The sequence below is a fragment of the Salvelinus sp. IW2-2015 genome, linkage group LG23, assembly GCF_002910315.2.
Source record: "Salvelinus sp. IW2-2015 linkage group LG23, ASM291031v2, whole genome shotgun sequence".
NCBI lineage: Eukaryota > Metazoa > Chordata > Actinopteri > Salmoniformes > Salmonidae > Salvelinus > Salvelinus sp. IW2-2015.
Window position 1 is genome coordinate 12,610,811 of NC_036863.1, and position 23,384 is coordinate 12,634,194.

A 23,384-nucleotide genomic window follows, 5' to 3' on the forward strand; every position below is an offset into this window, starting at 1 on the left:
CAATGTTTGTACCATGTTTTGTGCTGCTGCCATGTTGTGTTGCTACCATGCTGTGTTGTCATGTGTTGCTGCCATGCTGTGTTGTTGTCTTAGGTCTCTCTTGTTGTGATGCGTTTTATAAAAAATAAAAAAATGTATCCCATCCCCGCAGGAGGTCTTTTGCCAGGCTGTCATTGTAAATAAGAATTTGTTATTAACTGACTTGCCTAGTTAAATAAAGGTTAAATAAATAAAAACCACCCCATGAAGTAAAAGTTTACATCCATAAAACACTACTGTTCAAAAGTTTGGGGTCACTTAGCTTCTGGCTATTTTGCCAGAAACGAAGTTCTTAGTTTCTGGCCATTTTGAGCCTGTAATCAAACCCACAAAAGCTGATGCTCCAGATACTCAACTAGTCTGAAGGCCAGTTTTATTGCTTCTTTAATCAGGACAACAGTTTTCAGCTGTGTTAACATAATTGCAAAAGGGTTTTCTAATGATCAATTAGCTTTTTAAAACGATAAACTTGGATTAGCTACCACAACGTGCCATTGGAACACAGGAGTGATGCTTGCTGATAATGGGCCTCTGTACTCCTATGTAGATATTACATTTAAAAAAAGCAATTTCCAGCTACAATAGTCATTTACAACATTAACAATGTCTACACTGTATTTCTGATCAATTTGATGTTATTTTAAAATGGACAAAAAATGTGCTTTCATTTCAAAAACATGGACATTTCTAAGTGACCCCAAACTTTTGAACGGTAGTGTATGGCCAGCTATGTAAACTTTAACATTGATTTATCCTGCAATAGATGTCATTCAATTGATAGCATACAGTTTTGTCTTTTTCTAATGCCTCTTAAGGGGAAAGTAATCTAAAAGTAATGGAATGTAATCTGATTACGTTAATGAGTTTGGGTAATCCAAAAGTTACATTACTGATTACAATTTCGGACAGGTAACTAACGGATTACATTTAGAAAGAAACCTACCCAACCCTGCCTATACATTTTGATTGACGACAACACTAACTAGAGCTGGGTTGATAAACAGAAAATTCCCGACAGTGACTTTGCCATCCTCTTACCGAAGTAATTTTGTGGCATTGTGTGACAACATTTCAAAGTGGCCTTTTATTTTACCCAGCACAATGTGCACCAGTGTAATGATCATGCTATTTAATCAGCTTCTTGATATGCCACACCTGTTAGGTAGATGGATTATTTTAGCAAATGAGAAATGCTCACCAACAGGGATGTAAACAAATTTGTGCACAGAATTTGACAAATAAGCTTTTTGTGCATATGGAACATTTATGGGACATTTTATTTCAGCTCATGAAACCAACACTTTACATAGTGTTTATATTTTTGTTTTGTGTATTTTAATGTCTTACTTTGGACTGGATAAAGTCAGTCGAGCCCTCCTGTTTAGCTACCTTGCTTTGAAGTATAGCCATTTTATACCTGATTCATTGAATGAGGGAATTATTTTATTAGACTTGTTTGTTGTATGCTAATGTTCTAATGTTACAGCATAATAACTCCAGGAGAGCTACTGGGTGTGCAGACTTTTGTTCCAGCCCTACGCCAACACACCAGATTCTACAACTCAACAGGACTTTGTTAAGCGGACTCCGATGTGTTTGAGTAGTGCTGGATCAAAAGGCTGCATACCCAGTGGCCTAGCTCTCCAAATAGAGTTGACCACATGTTTTATACAGGAACACTGCTGTATATTTTACTAAGGCATTTTTCCGACAGTGGTACTGATATGGTATGGAGTATCATTACACTAAGCTGGTATTGGTATCGAAGCCAAAATTCTGAACACTTGAGTTTGATCTAGCTATTGATCAGCCCATTGGGGTAGCCTAAACAAATGAAGATGGGCAACCCCATGCTTCAGCCATCTATAGCCTAGCCACTATCCTACAACATCCGTAAGGCTACAGGATTATGCTCATTGCTAAAATAGCACACCTGCCTGATAATATGAGCCATCTAGGCTATAGCCCTAAAAATCCAACTTTTTGCCAACACGGGCTCATTCTTGGAGAGGAATATTAGCAGGTGTGTGGTGCGCGGAGACCCAAAATTGGTATTCAATTGCACTCAAAGAGGCATTAAAAAGGTCTTAAATTCATGGGACCTGTAAGTAAGTCTTGTCCGAGCCAGAACGGCTCATAGGGCAGTTGCGATTTCCCTGATTCTGTAGCATGAAGCAGCTTAATGCACAAGTACACACCCTGGACAGGACTTTAGTCAATCACAGGGCCTAGTTTTAGTTTTCATGCTCACCTTTAATTCAAGATTTAAATCTGATTAACTTCAGAGTTCTCTTTATTTTGCACATTATTGAATACTTGATGAAAACAGAACGGGTAGACATACCTGTCAAACTTGGCACACAGAGCGTGCAATACTGCTTATTTGAACATAGGAAAACTCAGGGGGAATACCTTTAATGCAGAAAGTAACAGACTCCAACCGCTTATGTCCTTCCAAAGAAACCCTTACTAATGAACCCCCGTGCCACCCTCCACTCTGAGCGGCTCAGGGACTGAAGCTGTCCACGAGGTGTTTAGAGTTCCATGGACCTGCGTTGTTGGACAGGAACTGCTGGTTGACCACGGTCTTGGCATTCTGGTAGGAGTGAGCCTCGACCTGCAACAACAAGGTTACACAAATCATTCACCACAGACTACATACATATCAATGGCTCACATTCATACCTTCAAAAGAAAAACTCAAATAATCCAGCATTACATGATAAATGACACATCCCTGCCAATTATAAATCTGTTCATTCAAACTGACAGAGTAGCTTACACAATTCAGGTTACATTTTCAATGATTAGCAATTAACACACACACACTTTGGCACTGTGGTACGTGGGGAGATCCTGTAGGCAGCGGTATCCTCCCAGAGTTGCAATTTTGCGGAAGTTGCTGTAGAGGGCCCTCTTGCACAGCCTGCTGGAGAAGCCAGAGCCACTCACAAATGGGGAACTGAGGGACAGAGAGAAGTCTAAAAACATTACCATCCCTGAGGCACCAAAGAAAACTCTCACCACAATGCCGATGTCTAAAGTACTAATCTATATCTAGTAAGTAGTAGAATGTAAATATACAAGCCAAGGGGATGTATTCTGTAAGATTGCACCCTACTGAACAAGCCCCATTTCTGTGTCCTTTGCCCTGATATAACCAACATCCCAGGCCCCAGGACCTGCTCTGCTCTGACTTACCCGTCCACAGTGAAGCCTTTGGTGCTGTCTAGGACCTCGATGCTGGCGTCCCCGAGGCACCAGTTGATGCTGAGGTCTGTGCAGTGGGCAGTGCTGAGTGGAGGCCCCACCCCCTCACTGCTGAGGAAGAAAATCCTCTTCTTGCTGAATGGCGGGGCCAGCAGCTCCTCCCAGCCCCCCTCGCCCAGGCGCTTGTTGATGGTCTCCGACACCTTCTCAGAGTACTGGCTGGAGTCACCTGAATAATAGAGACCAGTATATCTAAGTTTTTCATTTCTGTGGGTCTTTCTTTTTTCAATTTTAAAGCCATTGGCTTTGTTCAGTAGCGAAATGTTTACCCAGCACCACACTGGTGATGTACAGTGGCTGGACGAAGTGGCTAAGCAGCGCGCCCTGAATCCCAGTGACAGTCCAGCGGCACAACTTGTCGCTGTCGGACATGCAGCAGACGCGGGCGCCCCACACACTGGGTTGGAGGAAGGCCACAGGAATCAGGGAGCCCTTGGCGTGGCACTGCAGCTTCAGAGAGGAGTAGCTGCTGCTCAGAGACTTCCTGTGGAGAGACAGATAGGAGTATGTACAGGACATAGTTAATAGAGATGGGGGGAATCGATACATTAGAGTATCAAGAGAGTATTGATATATTGTCAAATAATATTACTCCAAGTAACGATCATCTTATGTCTTCCTATAAATAATGGGGCCGACGTGTGACATTTGGATTAAAAATTCTAAATGGTTTGAAACAAAAAATTATTTTCATGCAGTTCCACATGTATACTTAGAGAAATAAAAGTGAATATGCAAATTGACCCAGGACTCCACCTATACAACAATATAGGCCTAGGACTATACAGATCCTTCAGAAAGTATTCACACCCCTTGACTTTTTCCACATTTTGTTGTGTTACCGCTTGAATTTAAAATGGATTAAATGTAGATTGTGTGTCACTTGCCTACAAACAATATCCCTAATGTCATAGCGGAAATATGTTTTTAGAAATGTTTACAAATTAATTAAATGAAAAGCTGAAATGTCTTGAGTCAATAATTATTCAAACCCTTTGTTATGGCAAGCCTAAATAAATTCAGGAGTAAAAATTAGCTTAACAAGTAACATAAGTTGCATGGACTCACTCTGTGTGCAATAATAGTGTTTAACATGATTTTTGAATGACTACCTCATCTCTGTACCCCGCATATACAATTATTTGTACGGTTCCTCCGTCAAGCAGTGAATTTCAAACACAGATTCAACCAGAGGCTTCCCAATCCCACGCAAAGGTCACCTATTGGTAGATGGGTAAAAATAAAAAGCAGACATTGACACCAGGCCAAATATACACTGGAGTTGCTTACCAACATTGAATGTTTTTGAGTGGCCTAGTTAGTTTTGATTTAAATCAGATTGAAAAATCAATGGCAAGTCTTGAAAATGGCTGTCTAGCAATGATCAACAAACAACTTGACAGAGCTTGAATATTTTTTTTAAGAATAATGTGTGAATATTGTAAAATCCAGGTGTACAAAGCTCTAAGAGACTTACTGTCACGCCCTGACCTTAGTATTCTTTGTTTTCTTTATTATTTTGGTTAGGTCAGGGTGTGACATGGGTGATTATATGTTTTTGTCCTGTCTAGGGTTTTTGTATGTTTATGGGTTTGTTACCAGTCTAGGGGTTTTGTATGTCTATGGTTGCCTAGATTGGTTCTCAATTAGAGGCAGCTGTTTATCGTTGTCTCTGATTGGGAACCATATTTAGGCAGCCATATTCCTTGAGTATTTTGTGGGTAATTATCTATGTCTATGTTTAGTTGCTTGTGTCAGCACTATGATTATATAGCTTCACGTTCGTTTTGTTGTTTTTGTATAGTTCATTCCGTGTTCTTTCTTTATTAAAAGAAGATGCATTCAAATCACGCTGCGCTTTGGTCTCATCGCTATAACGAACGTGACACTTACCCAGAAAGACTCACAGCTGTAATCGCTGCCAAAGGTGATTGTAACATGTATTGAATCAGGGGTGGGAATACTTATGTAAATTATATATTTCTGTATTTCACTTCAATACATTTGCAAAAATGTCTAAAAACATGTTTTCACTTTGTCATTATGGAGTATTGTGTATAGATGGGTGAGAAAAAAACATTTAATACATTGAGTTCAGGCTGTAACAACATGGGGAATATGTCAATGGGTACTTTTTCAAGAACTTAATTGTAATTTTCAAGGACCTCAAGATTATACAATTGTGTCATTTATATAATTGTACATATAGGGCCTAATATAGAACCCCCCCCCCCCCCCCCCCGCCCCCAAAGTGTAAAAAAAAGTAGGCCATTACCACTTTTTTTTGCCAAAACATTGATATTCAATTTATTATTACATTCTAAAATATGAGAATAATGTGGACTAAATAGATTTTTCTCTAGCCTATGTGGCCAACGCAGGCACAAGTAATAAAGCCAAGAATAGCAGTAGCATTAATCTCACCATCGTTGTTTTTATAATGGGAAAGTGACCAAAACCCAGGTAAATTTTTTAATAGAAGGATTTGTATTGGAAAGCCAAGTTGACGCCAACATTAGAAGTTGTCGTCCTCAAAATAACCACACCGCCCTTCAATTGATGTGAAGGGGCCACATCTCTCACAAAATCTGATAAAAAAATGAAGGGAGCAGGAGAACTTATAAATTGGCTACAATAACTACAAGGACTTTTCAAGCACCAAATTGAGGAAATGTCTGATTTTCAAGGTCAGCCTATTCCAGTACTTGATTTTCTGAGCTCCAAATTCAAGTAGGCTACTTTAAGGCCCTTGTATTGTGAATAAGATCATATTGATCATATATAAATGACAACAAATTACATGGCCTAGTGGGCTTATTCATATTGTGAATAAGCCCACTAGGCCATGTAATTTGTCATTATATCCTGAATAATGTATAGGAATAGCATTGGGTGTTGCGCGATAGCCTATCCTACAAAATTAAGCACTGCAGACTGTCCAATCCGAGGCACAAATACATATGAAAATATGAATTTGTTACCTTAATGCTTTCCTGTTAAATTTAATGAGATCCTGCTGTAAATCAAGCAGACTACAGATGATCAACATCAATTCGCTAGGGATATAGATCAACGTGGATCCAATCACAACTGTCTTCACCGGAGTAATGAATGATACACAAATATTCTGGACATTCCTGGTGAATACCTTTTTTGCAGCACATTGGCTGTTGTTGCATCGCATGCGCTATCACAACAGCTGTTCGTCACTTGACTGTCATTAAGAAAATTCCTTCCTGGAGCAGATGATGTGTGAAAATATCAAGGCGTAACTAACCAGCTGGAATCAAGTGCCTGCACATCCAACAAGTATTATGCATAATTGAGCCACGTTAATAATGACAGTATCAATTTAAGTATCAAGGTACGGTGACTCTTTCGGTTAGAAGCATTCGATTTTGTAATCACATTTATAATTTTGTATTTGTGTGCCCATGAAAACTGTTTTCACCCCGTAACATAAGGAGACACAAAATGTTAGGTCAGTGGGAAGGAAACCCTGTTCCTGGATAGCCGCAGGATTTTGTTCCAACTAGGTACCACACCTGACCAACTGAGATAATTGATCAGTTCAGTGATTGCCTTAAATTCAACACACCTGGTCTTCCAGGTCTGTTAAACCAAAAACATCAGGGCCAGGGTTGCCTACCCCTGTGTTAGGTAGTTACACTGCATTTCTGAGATCTCCATACAAAAAAAACTGTCTGACAGCTAGATCCAGGATTCTTACAAGGTTCAAGTTCAATGTCTAATTTAGCTGATTAATGATTAAACGCAAGGACAGAAAAGTTGTTTTATGTCACAATTTTGAACAAATCCTTCAAGACACCAACCATGATAACAGGTTAAACTCGTGAATTTGATTGAATATAGCTATGATCCCCTTTATATCTTAATGTAATGACATGAAAAAATTGGCAGATTATTATCAATGACTTAGCAGCAGCTGTAACAAGTTGTACTGTGTAGGAAATTGTCACTGGTACCCTAGCTTATAAAAAGACCCACATACAGTACCCAAAAATGTATACACGCACTTTGACGTGAACAACACACTTACATGAGGATGCACTGAGCGGCGCCTTTCGGGGTCTGGTTGGTGTAGAGGTGCAGGTAAATCTGGGGCTTGAGCTGGAGCAGGTGGCTGTCGGAGGTGCTCTGGTAGATGGAGCGTTCCTTGTGCTTGGGGTCGTGGCTGAAGAACAGCAGCAGCTGCTTGAACAAATACCTGTACATAAAAAAAGGAATATTACACATTATTTCCTGATATCCAGTAATAATGGCAACGCTGAACTCAAAAAGAGAAGACAATGGATTATCAGAAGGATCCTATTAGGGTTGTGTTCATTAGGGCACAATGGAAAACAGAAAAGAAAAATTAGCATTTCGAATTGGACAAGTCCAGGTAATCCCTCCCTGTTTCAGTTTGTTTATTCCATTTGGTGCCAAATGAACACGACCAGGATGTAGTCTACCTTTGGAGAGCGCGTCTGGCGATGACGATGGCATGACAGTCATGCACCACGGTGCCACTGAAGCAAAGCCAGCCGCTGTAGCTCGACTGGCCTGTGCCCAATGCCACCACCTCATAGCGCTCACAGGACTGGCCCCCGGTGTCAATCACCTCTGAGGATACACCAACAATACACCCCATAGACACACACTGTCGATGTAAGATTAGGCTGAACAGTGTTTCACACTGAGCATACGTTTACCCAATGTGAAAAATGCAGTGGGTCCTATTTTGGGGTGAATTCTTATTTTGGGTCTGGAATGAAACCTATAGTGAGCAGTATGGGAGAACTCACCTCTCTCTAAGACAAAGGCAGCCAGGTGGCTTTTGCAGTTATGGAACTCTGGACACTCCCTCAGGAGGCGCTCAAACCTCTCGCTGCATACTGCTGCCATTCGATGTTTATGCCAGTCTGTGTAACCCACTGGAAACACAGCTAGAGGAGATGTTCATTAAGATCTTTCTAAAGTGTGCTTAAAGGAATACTTCTGGATTTTGGCAATGAGGCCCTTTATCTAGCTACTTGCCTAGAGTCAGATGAACTCGTGGATACCATTTATATGTCTCTGTGTCCAGTATGAAGGAAGTTAGAGATTTCACGAGCCAATGCTAACTAGCGTTAGCGCAATCGCTGGAAGTCTATGGGTATCTGATATACAGATACCCATAGACTTCCAGTGTTAGCGCAACTACCTCTAACATCCTTCATACTGGACACAGATACATAAAAACGGTATCCACAATTTCATCTGACTATGGGGAAGTAGATAAAGGGCCTCATTTCCAAAATCCTGAAGTATCTAAGTATGTGTGCCTTTACAGGGAAAGTAGCCTGTTCCCTCAATTTTATTTATCCAGGAAGTCCCATTGAGGTCAGAAGACCTCTTTTACAAGGGACACCTGGCCCCTCACCCACCTCCAACCCGCTTGCCTCTCTTTGGGCTGCTCTCCAGGTTGTCCAACTGGTCCAGGACCCCTTGTTTGAGGAAGCTGATGTCCCCCTCGGACCGGGGCGGTGTGCCTGGGAGAGAGTACCCGTCACAGTCATCGCTAAAATCCTCCAGGTCAGCTGGCATCAGCATGTGGCTCTGCAGAGGGAGCCTGGGGGAAGATGACCTCTGGACAGGCATGCAGTCTTCTGTCAGCAACGGCCCCAGCAGGTTTGGGGTCCTGGAACCACCACCATCAATACATAGGGTTTTGTCGAAGCCCAGAGGGTCACCGACATCACAGTCGAAATCTCGCCCCATGGCCCCACCACTGCTGCTGATCCGGTGGTGCATCTCCATCCCGGGCTCGCCCTCTGAGGGAAAACGATTCAGCAGAGAGGCCGCCATTCTCGGCAGCCGCTTGTTCACAACGTTATGGTCCACCATTGTATGAGACCTGCTGTAGACTGAAAGGTAACGCCAAAAATATTTCACACATCAGCCAAGTTAGGGCAGGATTTCTCTGACTACAGCCCTACCATGTATGATCAATGCATGATGAATGCCCATATAACGAAAGTGACCTAGGTCGGAACTGTTAATAATCGTCCTTGGACATTACAGGAACCACAGCAAAAAAACTAACTAGTAACTCAGTTAAGTTTGTGAAGCAAGATAGGTCGAAATGTTCTCTATACTGAATTTGCAAGCTAAACCATTTACCTGTCCTTATCCAGCAGGATAAACTCACTTTCGTTATATGCACAAGAGTTTTGCAATGACAAGTTGTAACAAGCCTCGTTTGGCTTCCTAATACATAGCAACCGTGAATCTTTCAATTATTTAGTCACATAGCGTTACTTTCACATTAAAGGTTCTAGCTGTGAACATAAAACTTAACTTGTTACCGTCACCCCGAAATGTCAATTGAAGGTTGACGTTCCCTCGATGGATTTGGACACGAGCAGAAGCTTATGACGTGTTTGGGATAAAACAATAGTGTTGCTGTTTAGCTAACGTTACACACATCTACAATCTTGATGGTGAGTCGTCGTTGAAAGGGAAATGTCAAAAATGTTCTACTTCATATTCATAATCTCCACCCCATCAACATATGAAAATTGCGCGTTTCTATGTTCAATACAATAACTTTTTTCTTCTTCTCGTTTTGTGTTTGTCTAGAAATGTAGGCTCCTGCATGCGTTGGAGCTGGGCTATTGCTAGATGGCGTACATCTTGTCAAGTTGAATTGTTTTGCATTTTAGCTAACCTCAACTATTTTCCTAACATTAACCTAATTCTCCTCACCTATTACGTTAATTCTCCTAACCTGCTACAAGTTGTGAATTCTGACATAAGATGTATCCCATGCCCATCATTGAGGCTGGCCTGCAGGGAGTGGCATCTCTGGCATGTGTTTGAATTTGCATGCAAGTGGTGTACAAAATCTAAATGCATGCCGATGCAAATACATTGATTGGTTCATTTATTGATTATGGTTATATTTGTATTTATTATGGATCCCCATTCAGCAGCTACTCTTCCTGGGGTCCAGCAAAATGAAGGCACATCACAATACATTCACAGATTTCACAACACACTGTGTGCCTTCAGGCCCCTACTCCATCACTACCACATATCTACAGTACTAAATCCATGTGTATGTATGTGTGTGTATAGTGCGCATGTTATCGTGTGTGTATGCATGTGTCTGTGCCTATGTTTGTGTTGCTTCATAGTCCCTGCTGTTTCATAAGGTCTATTTTTATGTTTTTATTTTTATTTAATTTTACTGCTTGCATCAGTTACTTGATATGAATGGAGTTCCATGTAGTCATGGCTCTATGTAGTACTGTGCGCCTCCCATAGTCTGTTCTGGACTTGGGGACTGTGTAGACCTCTTGTGGCATGTCTTGTGGGGTATGCATGGGTGTCCGAGCTGTGCGCCAGCAGTTCAAACAGACAGCTCGGTGCATTCAACATGTCAATACCTCTCATAAATACAAGTAGTGATGAAGTCAATATCTCCTCCACTTTGAGCCAGGAGAGATTGAAATGCATATTATTAATATTAGCTCTCTGTGTACGTCCAAGGGCCAGGCGTGCTGCCCTGTTCTGAGCCAATTGCAACTTTCCTAAGTCCTTTTTTGTGGCACCTGACCACACGACTGAACAGTAGTCCAGGTGCAACGAAACTAGGGCCTGTAGGACCTGCCTTGTTGATAGTGCTGTTGAGAAGGTAGAGCAGCATTTTATTATTGATATACTTCCCCCCATCTTAGCTACTGTTGTATCAATATGTTTTGACCATGACAGTTTAAAATCCAGGGTTACTCCAAGCAGTTTAGTAATCTCAACTTGCTCAATTTCCACATTATTTATTACAGGATTTAGTTGAGGTTTAGGGTTTAGTCAATGATTTGTCCCAAATACAATGCTTTTAGTTGTATAAATATTTAGTACTAACTTATTCCTTGCCACCCACTCTGAAACTAACTGCAACTCTTTGTTAAGTGTTGCAGTCATTTCAGTCGCTGTAGTAGCTGACATGTATAGAGTTGAGTCATACACATATATAGAAACTCTGGCTTTACTCAACCAGTGTGGCATGTCATTAGTAAAGATTGAAAAATTAATGGGCCTAGACAGCTGCCCTGGGAAATTCCTGATTCTACCTGGATTATGTTGGAAAGGCTTCTATTAAAGAACACCCTCTGTGTTCTGTTAGACCGGTAACTCTTTATTCACAATATAGCAGGAGTTTAAAGCCATAACACACAAGTTTTTCCAGCAGCAGACTATGATCGATAATGTCAAAAGCTGCACTAAATTCGAGCAAAACAGCCTCCACAATCTTTTTATCATCAACTTCTCTAAGCCAATTATCAGTAATTTGTGTAAGTGCTGTGCTTGTTGAGTGTCCATCCTGAAATTCTGTTGTCAATTTGTTTACTTGAAATAGCATTGTATCTGGTCAAACACCATTTTTCCCCAGAAGTGTACTAAGGGTTGGTAACAGGCTGATTGGTCGGCTATATGAGCCAGTAAAGTAGGCTTTACTATTCTCGGGTAGCGGAATTACTTTTGCTTCCCTCCAAGCCTGAGGGTTCACACATTCTAGTAGGCTTAAATTTAAAATATGGCAAATAGGAGTGGCAATATCATCCGCAATTATCCTCAGTAATTTTCCATCCAAGTTGTTAGACCTCGGTTGCTTGTCATTGTTGATAGACACTAATAATTTTCTCACCTCTTCCACACTCAGTTTACGGAATGCAAAATTACAATGCTTGTCTTTCATAATTCGGTCAGATATACATGGATGTGTAGTGTCAGCATTTGTTGCTGGCATGGCATGGCTCAGTTTGCTAATCTTGCCAATGAAAAAATCATGAAAGTAGTTTGCAATATCAGTGGGTTCTGTGATGAATGAGCCATCTGATTCAATGAGTTTGCCTTTTTTCCCAAAATTTCATTTAAGGTGCTCAAGCTTTTTACTATCATTCTTTGTAATTTATCTTTGTTTCATAGTGTATTTTCTTCTTTTTATTCAGTTTAGTCACATGATTTCTCAATTTGTAGTATGTTTGCCAATCGGTTGTGCAGCAAGACTTATTTGCCATTCCTTTTGCCTCATCCCTCTCAACCATACATTTTTTTTTTAATTCCTCATAAATCCATGGGGATTTAAGTTTTTAAAGTCATTTTCTTAATGGGTGCATGCTTATTAGTAACTGGAATAAGCAATTTCATAAATGTGTCAAGTGCAGTGTCTGTTTGCTCCTCTTTACACACCACGGACCAACAAATATTCTTTACATAAACAACATAGAAATCACTACAAAACTTATTGTATGACCTCTTATACACTATATTAGGCCCAGCCTTTGGAACTTTGGTTTTCCTAGATATGGCTACTATATTGTGATCACTACATCTGATGGATTTGGATACTGCTTTCAAACAAATCTCTGCAGCATTAGTAAAGATATGATAAATACGTGTTGATGATTTCATTCCTGTACTGTTTGTAACTACCCTGGTAGGTTGATTGATAACCTGAACCAGGTTGCAGGCACTAGTTACAGTTTGAAGCTTTATCTTGAGTGGGCAGCCTGATGAAGGCCAGTCGATATTTTAATCACCCAGACAGTTAACCTCTTATTCTACGTTGTGAATGTGTCTTAAGATTTGTATTTAAGCAGTAGATACATTGTTTGTTTAGAGGTAGCATGTGATTTTGTGGCCCACTGCCATACTGCTGTCAAGGCAGGGGTGAAGATGACATAACACCGTCTGCACACTAGAGGGCAGCAAAGATACTACGTAAATTAGAGGCCTGAGCTGCAGTGTAGGCTCTTCTGCAAGAGTGTAGGTTTTCATTTCAGCAATCACCCCATCAAAAGATTAAGAAACTATATAAACAATTCGAAAATGGTGCTGAATGTTGCAGCCTGTACACGAGCATTTTAACACACATTGCCCCCCCCCCCCCCCCCCAACAAAAATGCAACCTACATAAACAGGTTCACTGTTATATCCAACTCTAGCTCACAGCTTGCCTTTGTGTCGAACAACCAGGCCTCATGCTAAATTCCTGGAAATCATTTTTGTAATTTGTTCCTTAAGTTAATTATCAACTTCAAGTCAGTCAATTAGTTTTAACTATTAGAAATAGGAGCCCCCCCCCCCACACACAGCGGCAGTTAACACAGCATTGCCTTGTTCTACAGCTCTTGTCTGTCTCAGTGGGCTAGTAAACAGCTGCTGGGGCTGGCTTATGGGGGGGAGGGAGGAGTAGTATAGTATGGATGGTCCGGTCTGGAGGATGTGGTGGTGGGGGTTTCTATTTCTAATAGCTGAGGGGAGGGGGAGTCTGCTGGGGGGCTGACAGGGGCCTCTGAATGTGCAGCTGTATTCATCACTGTTGTTGGATCCCTTCTCCTTTAATTTTAGTAAGATAACTCAAGCCAGAGTGGTAAACATGTCTGTCCCTGGATGGCATGTTTATAAAGCAATACACTGATGAAATACAGCTTGTCAACCTTGGCATCGGTATTCTAGCCTTTTTACATCTCTCCTCCTGGCTATTTGTTTAGACATCCGATCAGAGTAGTGAAACGGAGATTCATGACTTGTTCTCCTAAACTGGATTGAGAAAATATGTTCAATACTTATTTACTTTGAACATGTTATGGGTTCCAAATGGATGCTTCCTTCCTGCCAAGAAATTTCCCTGAAAAAATTCACTACTCTGGTCTTGCTGATAGCATTATGGGGCCGAACCTCATTCAAATGAAGGGATTAAATGATGTCCCTATTCAGCCAAGTCAAACATGCAGCAGGAGGTAATGTCTGCACTGGCATAACAAATGTACAACCTTTATAGTCACAGGAAGAATCAAAAAACATTGGTGAGGGCCATTGCAACCTGAACCTAAGATATGTTACATTAACTTTACCATTCCAAGACAACGTTGTGTGTGTGCTCGTAGATTTCCAGTTGACCTCTCAAAAGAAGTTCGCCACTGGGCTATAGACCTAACTGACATCTGGTGAAAGGAGTTGTGGATTTAGAGAGGCCAAAAGAAAAGTAAAATTGACCGATCGATCTCTCTTCCTCCGCAAGTACCCTCCCCCGTTTCTTTTAGCCCCTGTTGACCTCTGCCCTTTTCTCTCTTCTCATTTCACCCCCACCTGTTCCTGTTCCCTCGTCCCTCCTGCCCTGCCTTTCATCTCCCATCTGCCAGAGTAGCTCCAGGAGGAGAGCGAGGGATATGGGGAGGGAAGGATATGAGGAGCGAGGGACAGGAGGAGAGGGAAGGATATGAGGAGAGAGGGAGGGATATGAGGAGCGAGGAACAGGAGGAGAGGGAGGGATATGAGGAGCGAGGGACAGGAGGAGAGAGGGAGGGACAGGAGGATAGAGGGAGGGATATGGGAGCGGGGGACAGGAGGATAGAGGCAGGGATAATGGGTAGCGAGGGACAGGAGATAGAGGCAGGGATATGGGGAGCGGAAAGGGCAGGAGATGCGAGGAGGGATATGGAGAGAGAGGGGAGGGATATGGGGAGAGGCGAGGGACAGGAGGAAGAGAGGGAGGGATATGGGGAGAGCGAGGGACAGGAGGAGCGAGGGAGGGATATGGGGAGCGAGGGACAGGAGGAGAGAGGGAGGGATATGGGGGAAAGAGAGGGATATGAGGAGCGAAGGGAGGATATGGGGAGTGAGGGACAGGAGGAGCGAGGAGGGATATGGGGAGCGAGGGACAGGAGGAGAGAGGGAGGGTTATGGGGAGAGCGAGGGACAGAAGGAGAGGGAGGGATATGGGAGTGCGAGGGACAGGAGGAGAGAGAGGGATATGGGAGCGAGGGACAGGAGGATAGAGGCAGGGATATAGGGAGCGAGAGACAGGAGGATAGAGGCAGGGATATAGGACGAGCGAGGACAGGAGGATAGAGGCAGGGATATGGAGAGCGAGGGAGGGATATGGGAGAGCGAGGGACAGGAGGAGGGAGGGAGGGACAGGAGGATAGAGGCAGGGTTTATAGGGAGCGAGGGACAGGTGGGATAGAGGCAGGGATATGGGGAGCGAGGGACAGGAGGAGGGAGGGAGGGACAGGAGGATAGAGGCAGGGTTATAGGGAGCGAGGGACAGGTGGATAGGGGGAGGGATATGCGTAGCCGAGGGAACAGGAGGATAGAGGCAGGGATATGGGGAGCGAGAGACGGAGGATAGCGGCAAGGGATAGTGGGAGCGAGGGACAGGAGGATAGAGGCAGGGATATGGGGGGCGAGGACAGGAGGAGCGAGGGACAGGAGGAGCGAGGCAGGGATATGGGAGCGAGGGACAGGAGGAGCGATGGACAGGAGGAGCGAGGGAGGATATAGGGAGCGAGCAAGGGACAGGAGGAGAGAGGAGGGATATGGGGAGTGAGGGACAGGAGAGAGAGGGAGGGATATGGGAAGAGTGATGGACAGGAGGAATAGAGGCAGGGATATAGGGAGCGAGGGACAGAGGATAGAGGGAGGGATATGGGTAGTGAGGGACAGGAGGATAGGGCAGGGATATGGGAGAGGCAGGGACCGGAGTGAGCTGAGGGAGGAGTATGGGGAGCGAGGGCAACCAGGAGGAGCGAGGGAGGGACTTATGGGGTAAGCGAGGGAGGGATACTGGGGAGCGCAGGGACCAGGAGGAAGAGAGGCAGGGATATAGGGGAGCGAGCGAGGGACAGGAGGATAGAGGCAGTGATATGGGGAGTGAGGGACAGGAGGAGCGAGGGAGGGATATGGGGAGAGCGAGGGACAGGAGGAGAGAGTGAGGGATATGGGGAGCGAGGGACAGGAGGAGAGGTAGGAGTGAAGACTGGCAGATCTCGCTATAGGCTTATCCTGTATTGAATTATCATCATGCTACCACATGAGACAAAGAGGATTGTGAGTCACATTGTAAAATTGACATCTCTTCCTCAAGCTGATAAACCATTTAATGTTATGTATTTCACCTCATTTGTTTATGATAACAATTATATCCAGGAAGTGATTTGTTTGTGGAAGTTTAGACTTTTTGGAAACGGATAGTTTAGGATAAAAATATTTAAAGACGGGGAGGGATATCAATGTATTTAGCCATTGTTTTCTTGGACATGGCAGATGCAAAATGAAAAGACGAGAGACTTGCACATCCCTGCCTCAAACACACAAATTACCCTTGTTGATACACACCTTACAATATCTGACAATAGAGATATTCTTATTGGGTTTGTGGTTGGGGTGTTCGTCTTTGGGCCAAGCAATAAGAGTTTGTGGCCCGCAAGGGACCTTGTATTACAGTATCATAAGACAAGTACCATGTCCTTACACACACACATGAAAAATAGCTATAACATCACATAGACACACACATACTTACCCTACATACACTTATCCCACATGCTTGCACATGAGCAGCATATCAATGAACACAACCTACCACACCCAGCCACATGCTCCAGCACAACCCCCAACCCTCCTTCTGTCCCGTCCCACAGTCAGACTGCAGTCTGGGGAAGGGAGGTAGGAGTAGTGGCCAGAACAGCCTGGCTTTTCCCCTGAGGGTCTGGGGAACTTGGCCTGATTCTCCCCCAACTCTCCCTTTCTCCCTTTAGGGAAAGGGTCTCTGGGCAGCTGTATTGTGAACCAGGCAGATGCTTGTCCTTTTGATGGGAGGGCAGGGGTAACTCTGTGAATCCTCTTCCCAGGTTCCCATGCCCCATGGCAGGCTTGTGTCACACCCCTCGAGGGGATACAAATGAAACAGCACCAGAGAGGGAGCGAGACCAGGCACACAGTCCATCTGCTCCTTGACACAAAGACCTCTCAGATATACCTATAGATATGCACAGCATTGGTCCGCATACAAAGACAACAGGTATGCTAACTTACTGAGGAACCGAGTGCGATATTGAGATAAGATTATTTGACCTACTACTACTGTATATGATGAAAAGGTAGCTATAAAACATGGTATGAGAAAGAGTAAAATACAACCATCATTACTGTATGTGAAGACAATAGGACTATGTAATAACCAGAGAAATAATAACCAGAGAAAACGATATAGAAATGGTTATGGTAATGTATTAAAAGCTGGAGTTAAAGACACTAACTGGAAGCCTAACTTATATTCCAGGAACTACAAAACAATAGGAACACCTTCCTTTTTTGCCCTCAGAACAGCTTCAATTCATTGGGGCAAGGACTCTGCAAGGTGTTAAAAGCATTCCACAGAGATGCTGGCCCATGTTGACTATAATGCTTCCCACAGTTGTGTCAAGTTGGCTGGTAGTGGATCTCTACTCCGAATAGCTCGTTCCATCTCATCCCACAGATGTTCAGTTGGTTTGAGATCTGGTGACTGGGCAGGCCACTGCAGTAAGCTGAATTTACTGTCATGTAAGTGGATCCATTCCTGGACAAAATCCTATCCTTGTGGCATTGGACATTATCCTGCTGAAGAAATCAATTTGCAGATGGATATACTACTGCCATGAAGGGATGCACCTGATTGGCAATGTTCAGTATCAATGATGTTCAGATATCTATAGCATAGATCAAAGTAGGCTAGTCTTATCTGGTTTTAATATCCAGCACTAGTTTTGGGGCTTTTTTAGGAGGTAGTTGCTATGTTTTAAGGCATTGGCAGCTAATCTTTATTAAAGAACCATCAAATTTGACATACACTTACTGTACAAAACATTAGCAACACCTGCTCTTTCCATGTCATAGACTGACCAGGTTAATCCAGGTGAAAGCTATGATCTCTTATTGATGTCATTGTTAAATACACTTCAGTTTGTGTAAATCAAATCAAATTTTATTTGTCACATGCGCCGAATACAACAGATGTAGACCTTGCAGTGAAATGCTTACTTACAAGCCCTTAACCAACAATGCAGTTTTAAGAAAAATGCCTAAAAAATAAAATAAATAAATAAAAGTAACAAATCATTCAAGAGCAGCAGTAAAATAACAATAGCGAGGCTATATACAGGGGGTACCGGTACAGAGTAAATGTGCGAGGGCACCGGTTAGTCGAGGTAATATGTGCATGTAGGTAGAGGTATTAAAGTGACTATGCATAGATAAGAGAGTATCAGCAGTGTAAAAGAGGGGAGGGCAATGCAAATAGTCTGGGTAGCCATTTGATTAGATGTTCAGGAGTCTTATGGCTTGGGGGTAGAAGCCTCTTGGACCAGGACTTGGCGCTCCGGTACTGCTTGCCGTGCGGTAGCAGAGAGAACAGTCTATGACTAGGGTGGCTGGAGTCTTTTTGACAATTTAGGGCCTTCCTCTGACACCGCCTGGTATAGAGATCCTGGATGGCAGGAAGCTTGGCCCCAGTGATGTACTGGGCCGTACGCAACTGCCCTCTGTAGTGCCTTGCGGTCGGAGGCCGAGTAGTTGCCATACCAGGTAGTGATGCAACCCGTCAGGATGCTCTCGATGGTGCAGCTGTACAACCTTTTGAGGATCTGAGGATCCATGCCAAATATTTTCAGTCTCCTGAGGGGGAATAGGTTTTGTCATACCCTCTTCACGACTGTCTTGGTGTGCTTGGACCATGCTAGTGTAGCGTGGTTCATTCTGCGTTGTGTACTTTTAATTAGGACGCTGCCACAACTGACGGTCTGCTAGTTGAAATCTTTTTATTTGCCCTGCACACGAAGAGACAACACACATTATGTTAACCCTTGGCGCAGTCACATCTCTCAGGCACCTTGCTAGCCGAAGGTCAGGCAAAAGAGCGCCAAAAGGAAATAACAGGTGCTGCGTGTACACATTCAATGCACAACAGCACACCATACAATACAAGTAAAATGATACAGAACATAATTTGGACAAAATAAAAAACATACCTGCACACAGAGACAACACACATTATGTTAACTTGGTGCAGTCCTAGCTCTCAGGCACCTGTGCAAGCACATGAACACTCACTCAAACACTGTCCCAAGTACTGACAAGTTACAATAGATACCCTAGTTAGCGAGCTTTGTGAAACTTGTTAACATAAATCTTTATATTATCCACATTGTAACAAACTTATGGTTGCATAACAGTACATTGTGTAACATTATGACGGTTTTATATTAAACAATTTCGGAGCCAAGGACAACATACCTTGCTAGCCGAAGGTCAGGCAAAAGAAAACAATAAGGGGGTACGGAAATACAGATAACCCGCGATGGGCCAAACCAAAATATACAAAACTTTTACAATCACATGTGTGTACAATATTGATATGAAAAAGTGTTTGTACACCAAATAAAAACATTAGCTATGCAGCTGTAATTAAATAAAAAAATACACTGAATTATTATTATTTTTTATTATCAAATTATTAACATCCCCTCTTGACCTGGCCTATTTGAATTGGTCCTTGTGTGCAACTTGGTGCATAATCTAGGGGAACAACATCACACTGCTACACTAGTTTGTTGGTTATGTGGATGCCAAGAATGGGGGTGTGCTCGGTACTCCTTTTCCTGTAGTCCACAATTATCTCCTTTGTCTTCATCACTTTGGGCGAGAGGTTTTTGTTCTTGCACCACACGGTCAGGTCTGTGACCTGCTTCCTATAGGCTGTCTCGTCATTGTCGGGGATCAGGCCTACCACTGTTGTGTCATTGGCAAACTTAATGATGGTGTTGGAGTCGTGCCTGGCCATGCAGTCAGGAGTGAACAGGGAGTACAGGAGAGGATTGAGCATGCACCCCTGAAGGGCCCCCGTGTTGAGGATCAGCATGGAGGATGTGTTGTTACCTACCCTTACCACCTGGGGGGTGGCCCGTCAGGAAGTCCAGGATCCAGTTACAGAGGGAGGTGTTTAGTCCCATGGTCCTTAGCTTAGTGATGAGCTTTGAGGGCACTATGGTGTTGAGCTTGAGCTGTAGTCAATGAATAGCATTCTCACATAGGTGTTCCTTTTGTCCAGGTGTGAAAGGGCAGTATGGAGTGCAATAGAGATTGCATCATCTGTGGATCTGTTGGGGCGGTATGCAAATTGGAGTGGGTCTAGGGTTTCTGGGATAATGGTGTTGATGTGAGCCATGAGCAGCCTTTCAAAGCACTTCATGGCTACAGACGTGAGTATTATGGGTCGATAGTCATTTAGGCAGGATACCTTAGTGTTCTTGGGCACAGGGACTATGGTGGTCTGCTTGAAACATGTTGGTATTACACTCCGATAGGGAAAGGTTGAAAATGTTAGTGAAGACACTTGCCAGTTGATCAGCGCATGCTCGGAGTATACGTCCTGGTAATCCGTCTGGCCCTGCGGCCTTGTGAATGTTGACCTGTTTAAAGCTGACAAGGTAAAACTCTGTCATTCTGCCCCTGAACAAGGCAGTTCCTAGGCCATCATTGAAAATAAGAATTTGTTCTTAACCGACTTGCCTAGTTAAATAACGGTAAAATAAAAAAACATTGGCTGCAGAGAGAGTGATCACACAGTCGTCCGGAACAGCTGATGCTCTCATGCATATTTCAGTGTTACTTGCCTCAAAGCGAGCATAGAAGTAATTTAGGTCGTCTGGTAGGCTTGTGTCACTGGGCAGCTCTTGGCTGTGCTTCCCTTAGCAGTTTGTAATAGTTTGCAAGCCCTGCCACATCCAACGAGCGTTGGTGCTGGTGTAGTACGATTCGTTCTTAGTCCTGTATTGATGCTTTGACTGTTTGATGGTTCGTCGGAGGGCATAGCGGGTTTCTTATAAGCTTCCGGGTTAGAGTCCCACTTCTTGAAAGTGGCAGCTCTACCCTTTAGCGGATGTTGCCCGTAATCCATGGCTTCTGGTTGGGGTATGTACAGTTGAAGTTGGAAGTTTTACATACACTTAGGTTGGAGTCATTAAAACTAGTTTTTCAACCACTCCACAAATTTCTTGTTCACAAACTATAGTTTTGGCAAGTCGGTTAGGACATCTACTTTGTGCATGACACAAGTAATTTTTTGATCCTAAAATTGTTTAAGACAGATTATTCACTTATAATTCACTGTATCACAATATCCAGTGGGGCAGAAGTTTTACATACATAATTGACTTAAACAGCTTGGAAAATCCAGAAAATGATGTCATGGCTTGAGAAGCTTCTGATAGGCTTAATGACATAATTTTGAGATCAATTGGAGGTGCACCTGTGGATGTATTTCAAGGCCCTACCTTCAAAACTCAGTGCCTCTTTGCTTGACAGCATGGAAAGTCAAAAGAAATTCAGCCAAGACCTCAGAAAAAAAATTGTAGACCTCTACAAAGTCTGGTATCTTTGGAGCAATTTCCCAAACACCTGAAGGTACCACGTTAATTCTGTACAAATAATAGTACGGCAAGTATAAAACTCATGGGACCCACCGCAGCCGACATACCGCTCAGGAAGGAGACCACGTTCTGTCTCCCTAGAGATGAAACGTATTTTGGTGTAAAAGTTGCAAATCAATCCAGAACCAACAGCATGGACATTGTGAAGACGCTGGAGGAAACAGGTACAAAAGTATCTACAGTGGGCAAAAAGTATTTAGTCAGCCACCAACTGTGCAAGTTCTCCACTTAAAAGATGAGAGAGAGGCCTGTAATTTTCATCATAGGTACACTTCAACTATGACAGACAAAATGAGAAAAAAAAATCCAGAAAATCACATTGTAGGATTTTTATGAATTTATTTGCAAATTAATGGTGGAAAATAAGTATTTGGTCAATAACGAAAGTTTATCTCAATACTTTGTTATATTACCCTTTGTTGGCAATGACAGAGGTCCAAACGTTTTCTGTAAGTCTTCACAAGGTTTTCACCACACTGTTGCTGGTATTTTGGCCCATTCCTCCATGCAGATCTCCTCTAGAGCAGTGATGTTTTGGGGCTGTTGCTGGGCAACACGGACTTTCAACTCCCTCCAAAGATTTTCTATGGGTTGAGATCTGGAGACTGGCTAGGCCACTCCAGACCTTGAAATGCTTCTTACGCAGCCACTCCTTCGTTGCCCGGGGGGTGTGTTTGGTCATTGTCATGTGAAAGACCCAGCCACGTTTCATCTTCAATGCCCTGCTGATGGAAGGAGGTTTTCAATCAAAATCTCACGATACATGGCCCCATTCATTCTTCCTTTACACGGATCAGTCGTCCTGGTCCCTTTGCAGAAAAACAGCCCCAAAGCAGCTGATGTTTCCACCCCATGCTCACAGTAGGTATGGTGTTCTTGATGCAACTCAGCATTCTTTGTCCTCCACAACACGCGAGTTGAGTTTTTACCAAAAAAGTTATATTTTGGTTTCATCTGACATATGACATTCTCCCAATCTTCTTCTGGATCATCCAAATGCTCTCTAGCAAACTTCAGACGGGCCTGGACATGTACTGGCTTAAGCAGGGGACACGTCTCTGGCACTGCAGGATTTGAGTCCCTGGCGGCGTAGTGTGTTACTGATGGTAGGCTTGTTACTTTGGTCCCAGCTCTCTGCAGGTCATTCACTAGGTCCCCCCGTGTGGTTCTGGGATTTTTGCTCACCGTTCTTGTGATCATTTTGACCCCACGGGGTGAGATCTTGCGTGGAGCCCAGATCGAGCCCCAGTATGTCTTCCATTTCCTAATAATTAGTCCCACAGTTGATTCTTCAAACCAAGCTGCTTACCTATTGCAGATTCAGTCTTCTCCAGCCTGTGTCGGGTCTACAATTTGTTTCTGGTGTCCTTTGACAGCTCTTTGGTCTTGGCCATAGTGGAGTTTGGAGTGTGACTGTTTGAGGTTGTGGACAGGTGTCTTTTATACTGATGACAAGTTCAAACAGGTGCCATTAATACAGGTAACGAGTGGAGGACAGAGGAGCTCTTAAAGAAGAAGTTACAGGTCTGTGAGAGCCAGAAATCTTGCTTGTTTGTAGGTGACCAAATACTTATTTTCCACCATAATTTGCAAATAAATTCATTAAAAATCCTACAATGTGATTTTCTGTTTTTTTAGTTGAAGTTGAAGTTACCTATGATGAAAATTACAGCCTCTCTCATCTTTTTAAGGTGGGAGAACTTGCACAATTGGTGGCTGACTAAATACTTTTTTGCCCCACTGTATATCCACAGTAAAACAAGTCCTATATCGACA

General features: G+C 43.1%; 1 protein-coding gene across 3 annotated transcripts; it reads right to left on the reverse strand.

Moving 5' to 3' along the window:
- Positions 1 to 1,143: 1,143 nt before the first annotated feature.
- On the reverse strand, positions 1,144 to 10,105 carry adad2 (adenosine deaminase domain containing 2). Of its 3 annotated transcripts, none has more exons than XM_070434364.1 (9): positions 9,653 to 10,105; positions 8,739 to 9,218; positions 8,118 to 8,258; positions 7,785 to 7,935; positions 7,370 to 7,537; positions 3,579 to 3,793; positions 3,241 to 3,478; positions 2,867 to 3,001; positions 1,144 to 2,656 (listed from the first exon to the last, which is right to left on the reverse strand). In XM_070434364.1, the coding sequence occupies exons 2-9, from the start codon at positions 9,196 to 9,198 to the stop codon at positions 2,509 to 2,511; spliced, it is 1,656 nt and encodes a 551-aa protein (XP_070290465.1). In that variant the 5' UTR covers positions 9,199 to 9,218; positions 9,653 to 10,105; the 3' UTR covers positions 1,144 to 2,508. The 3 variants fall into 3 exon arrangements, with proteins under 3 accessions (XP_070290465.1, XP_023823305.1, XP_070290466.1); XM_023967537.2 differs by having other exon boundaries at positions 9,475 to 10,105; XM_070434365.1 differs by having other exon boundaries at positions 1,146 to 2,656; positions 2,869 to 3,001; positions 9,660 to 10,101.
- Between the last annotated feature and the right edge of the window lie 13,279 nt (positions 10,106 to 23,384).

Excerpts from the sequence above, each read along its gene's own strand:
- adad2 (XM_070434364.1), bottom strand. The coding sequence starts at position 9,198 with ATGGTGGACCATAACGTTGTGAACAAGCGGCTGCCGAGAATGGCGGCC. Across the intron at positions 7,936-8,117 it reads TGCCTTTGTCTTAGAGAGAG|AGGTGATTGACACCGGGGGC; the intron begins GTGAGTTCTCCC and ends GTGTATCCTCAG. Across the intron at positions 3,794-7,369 it reads GCCGCTCAGTGCATCCTCAT|GAAGTCTCTGAGCAGCAGCT; the intron begins GTAAGTGTGTTG and ends GTCTCTCCACAG.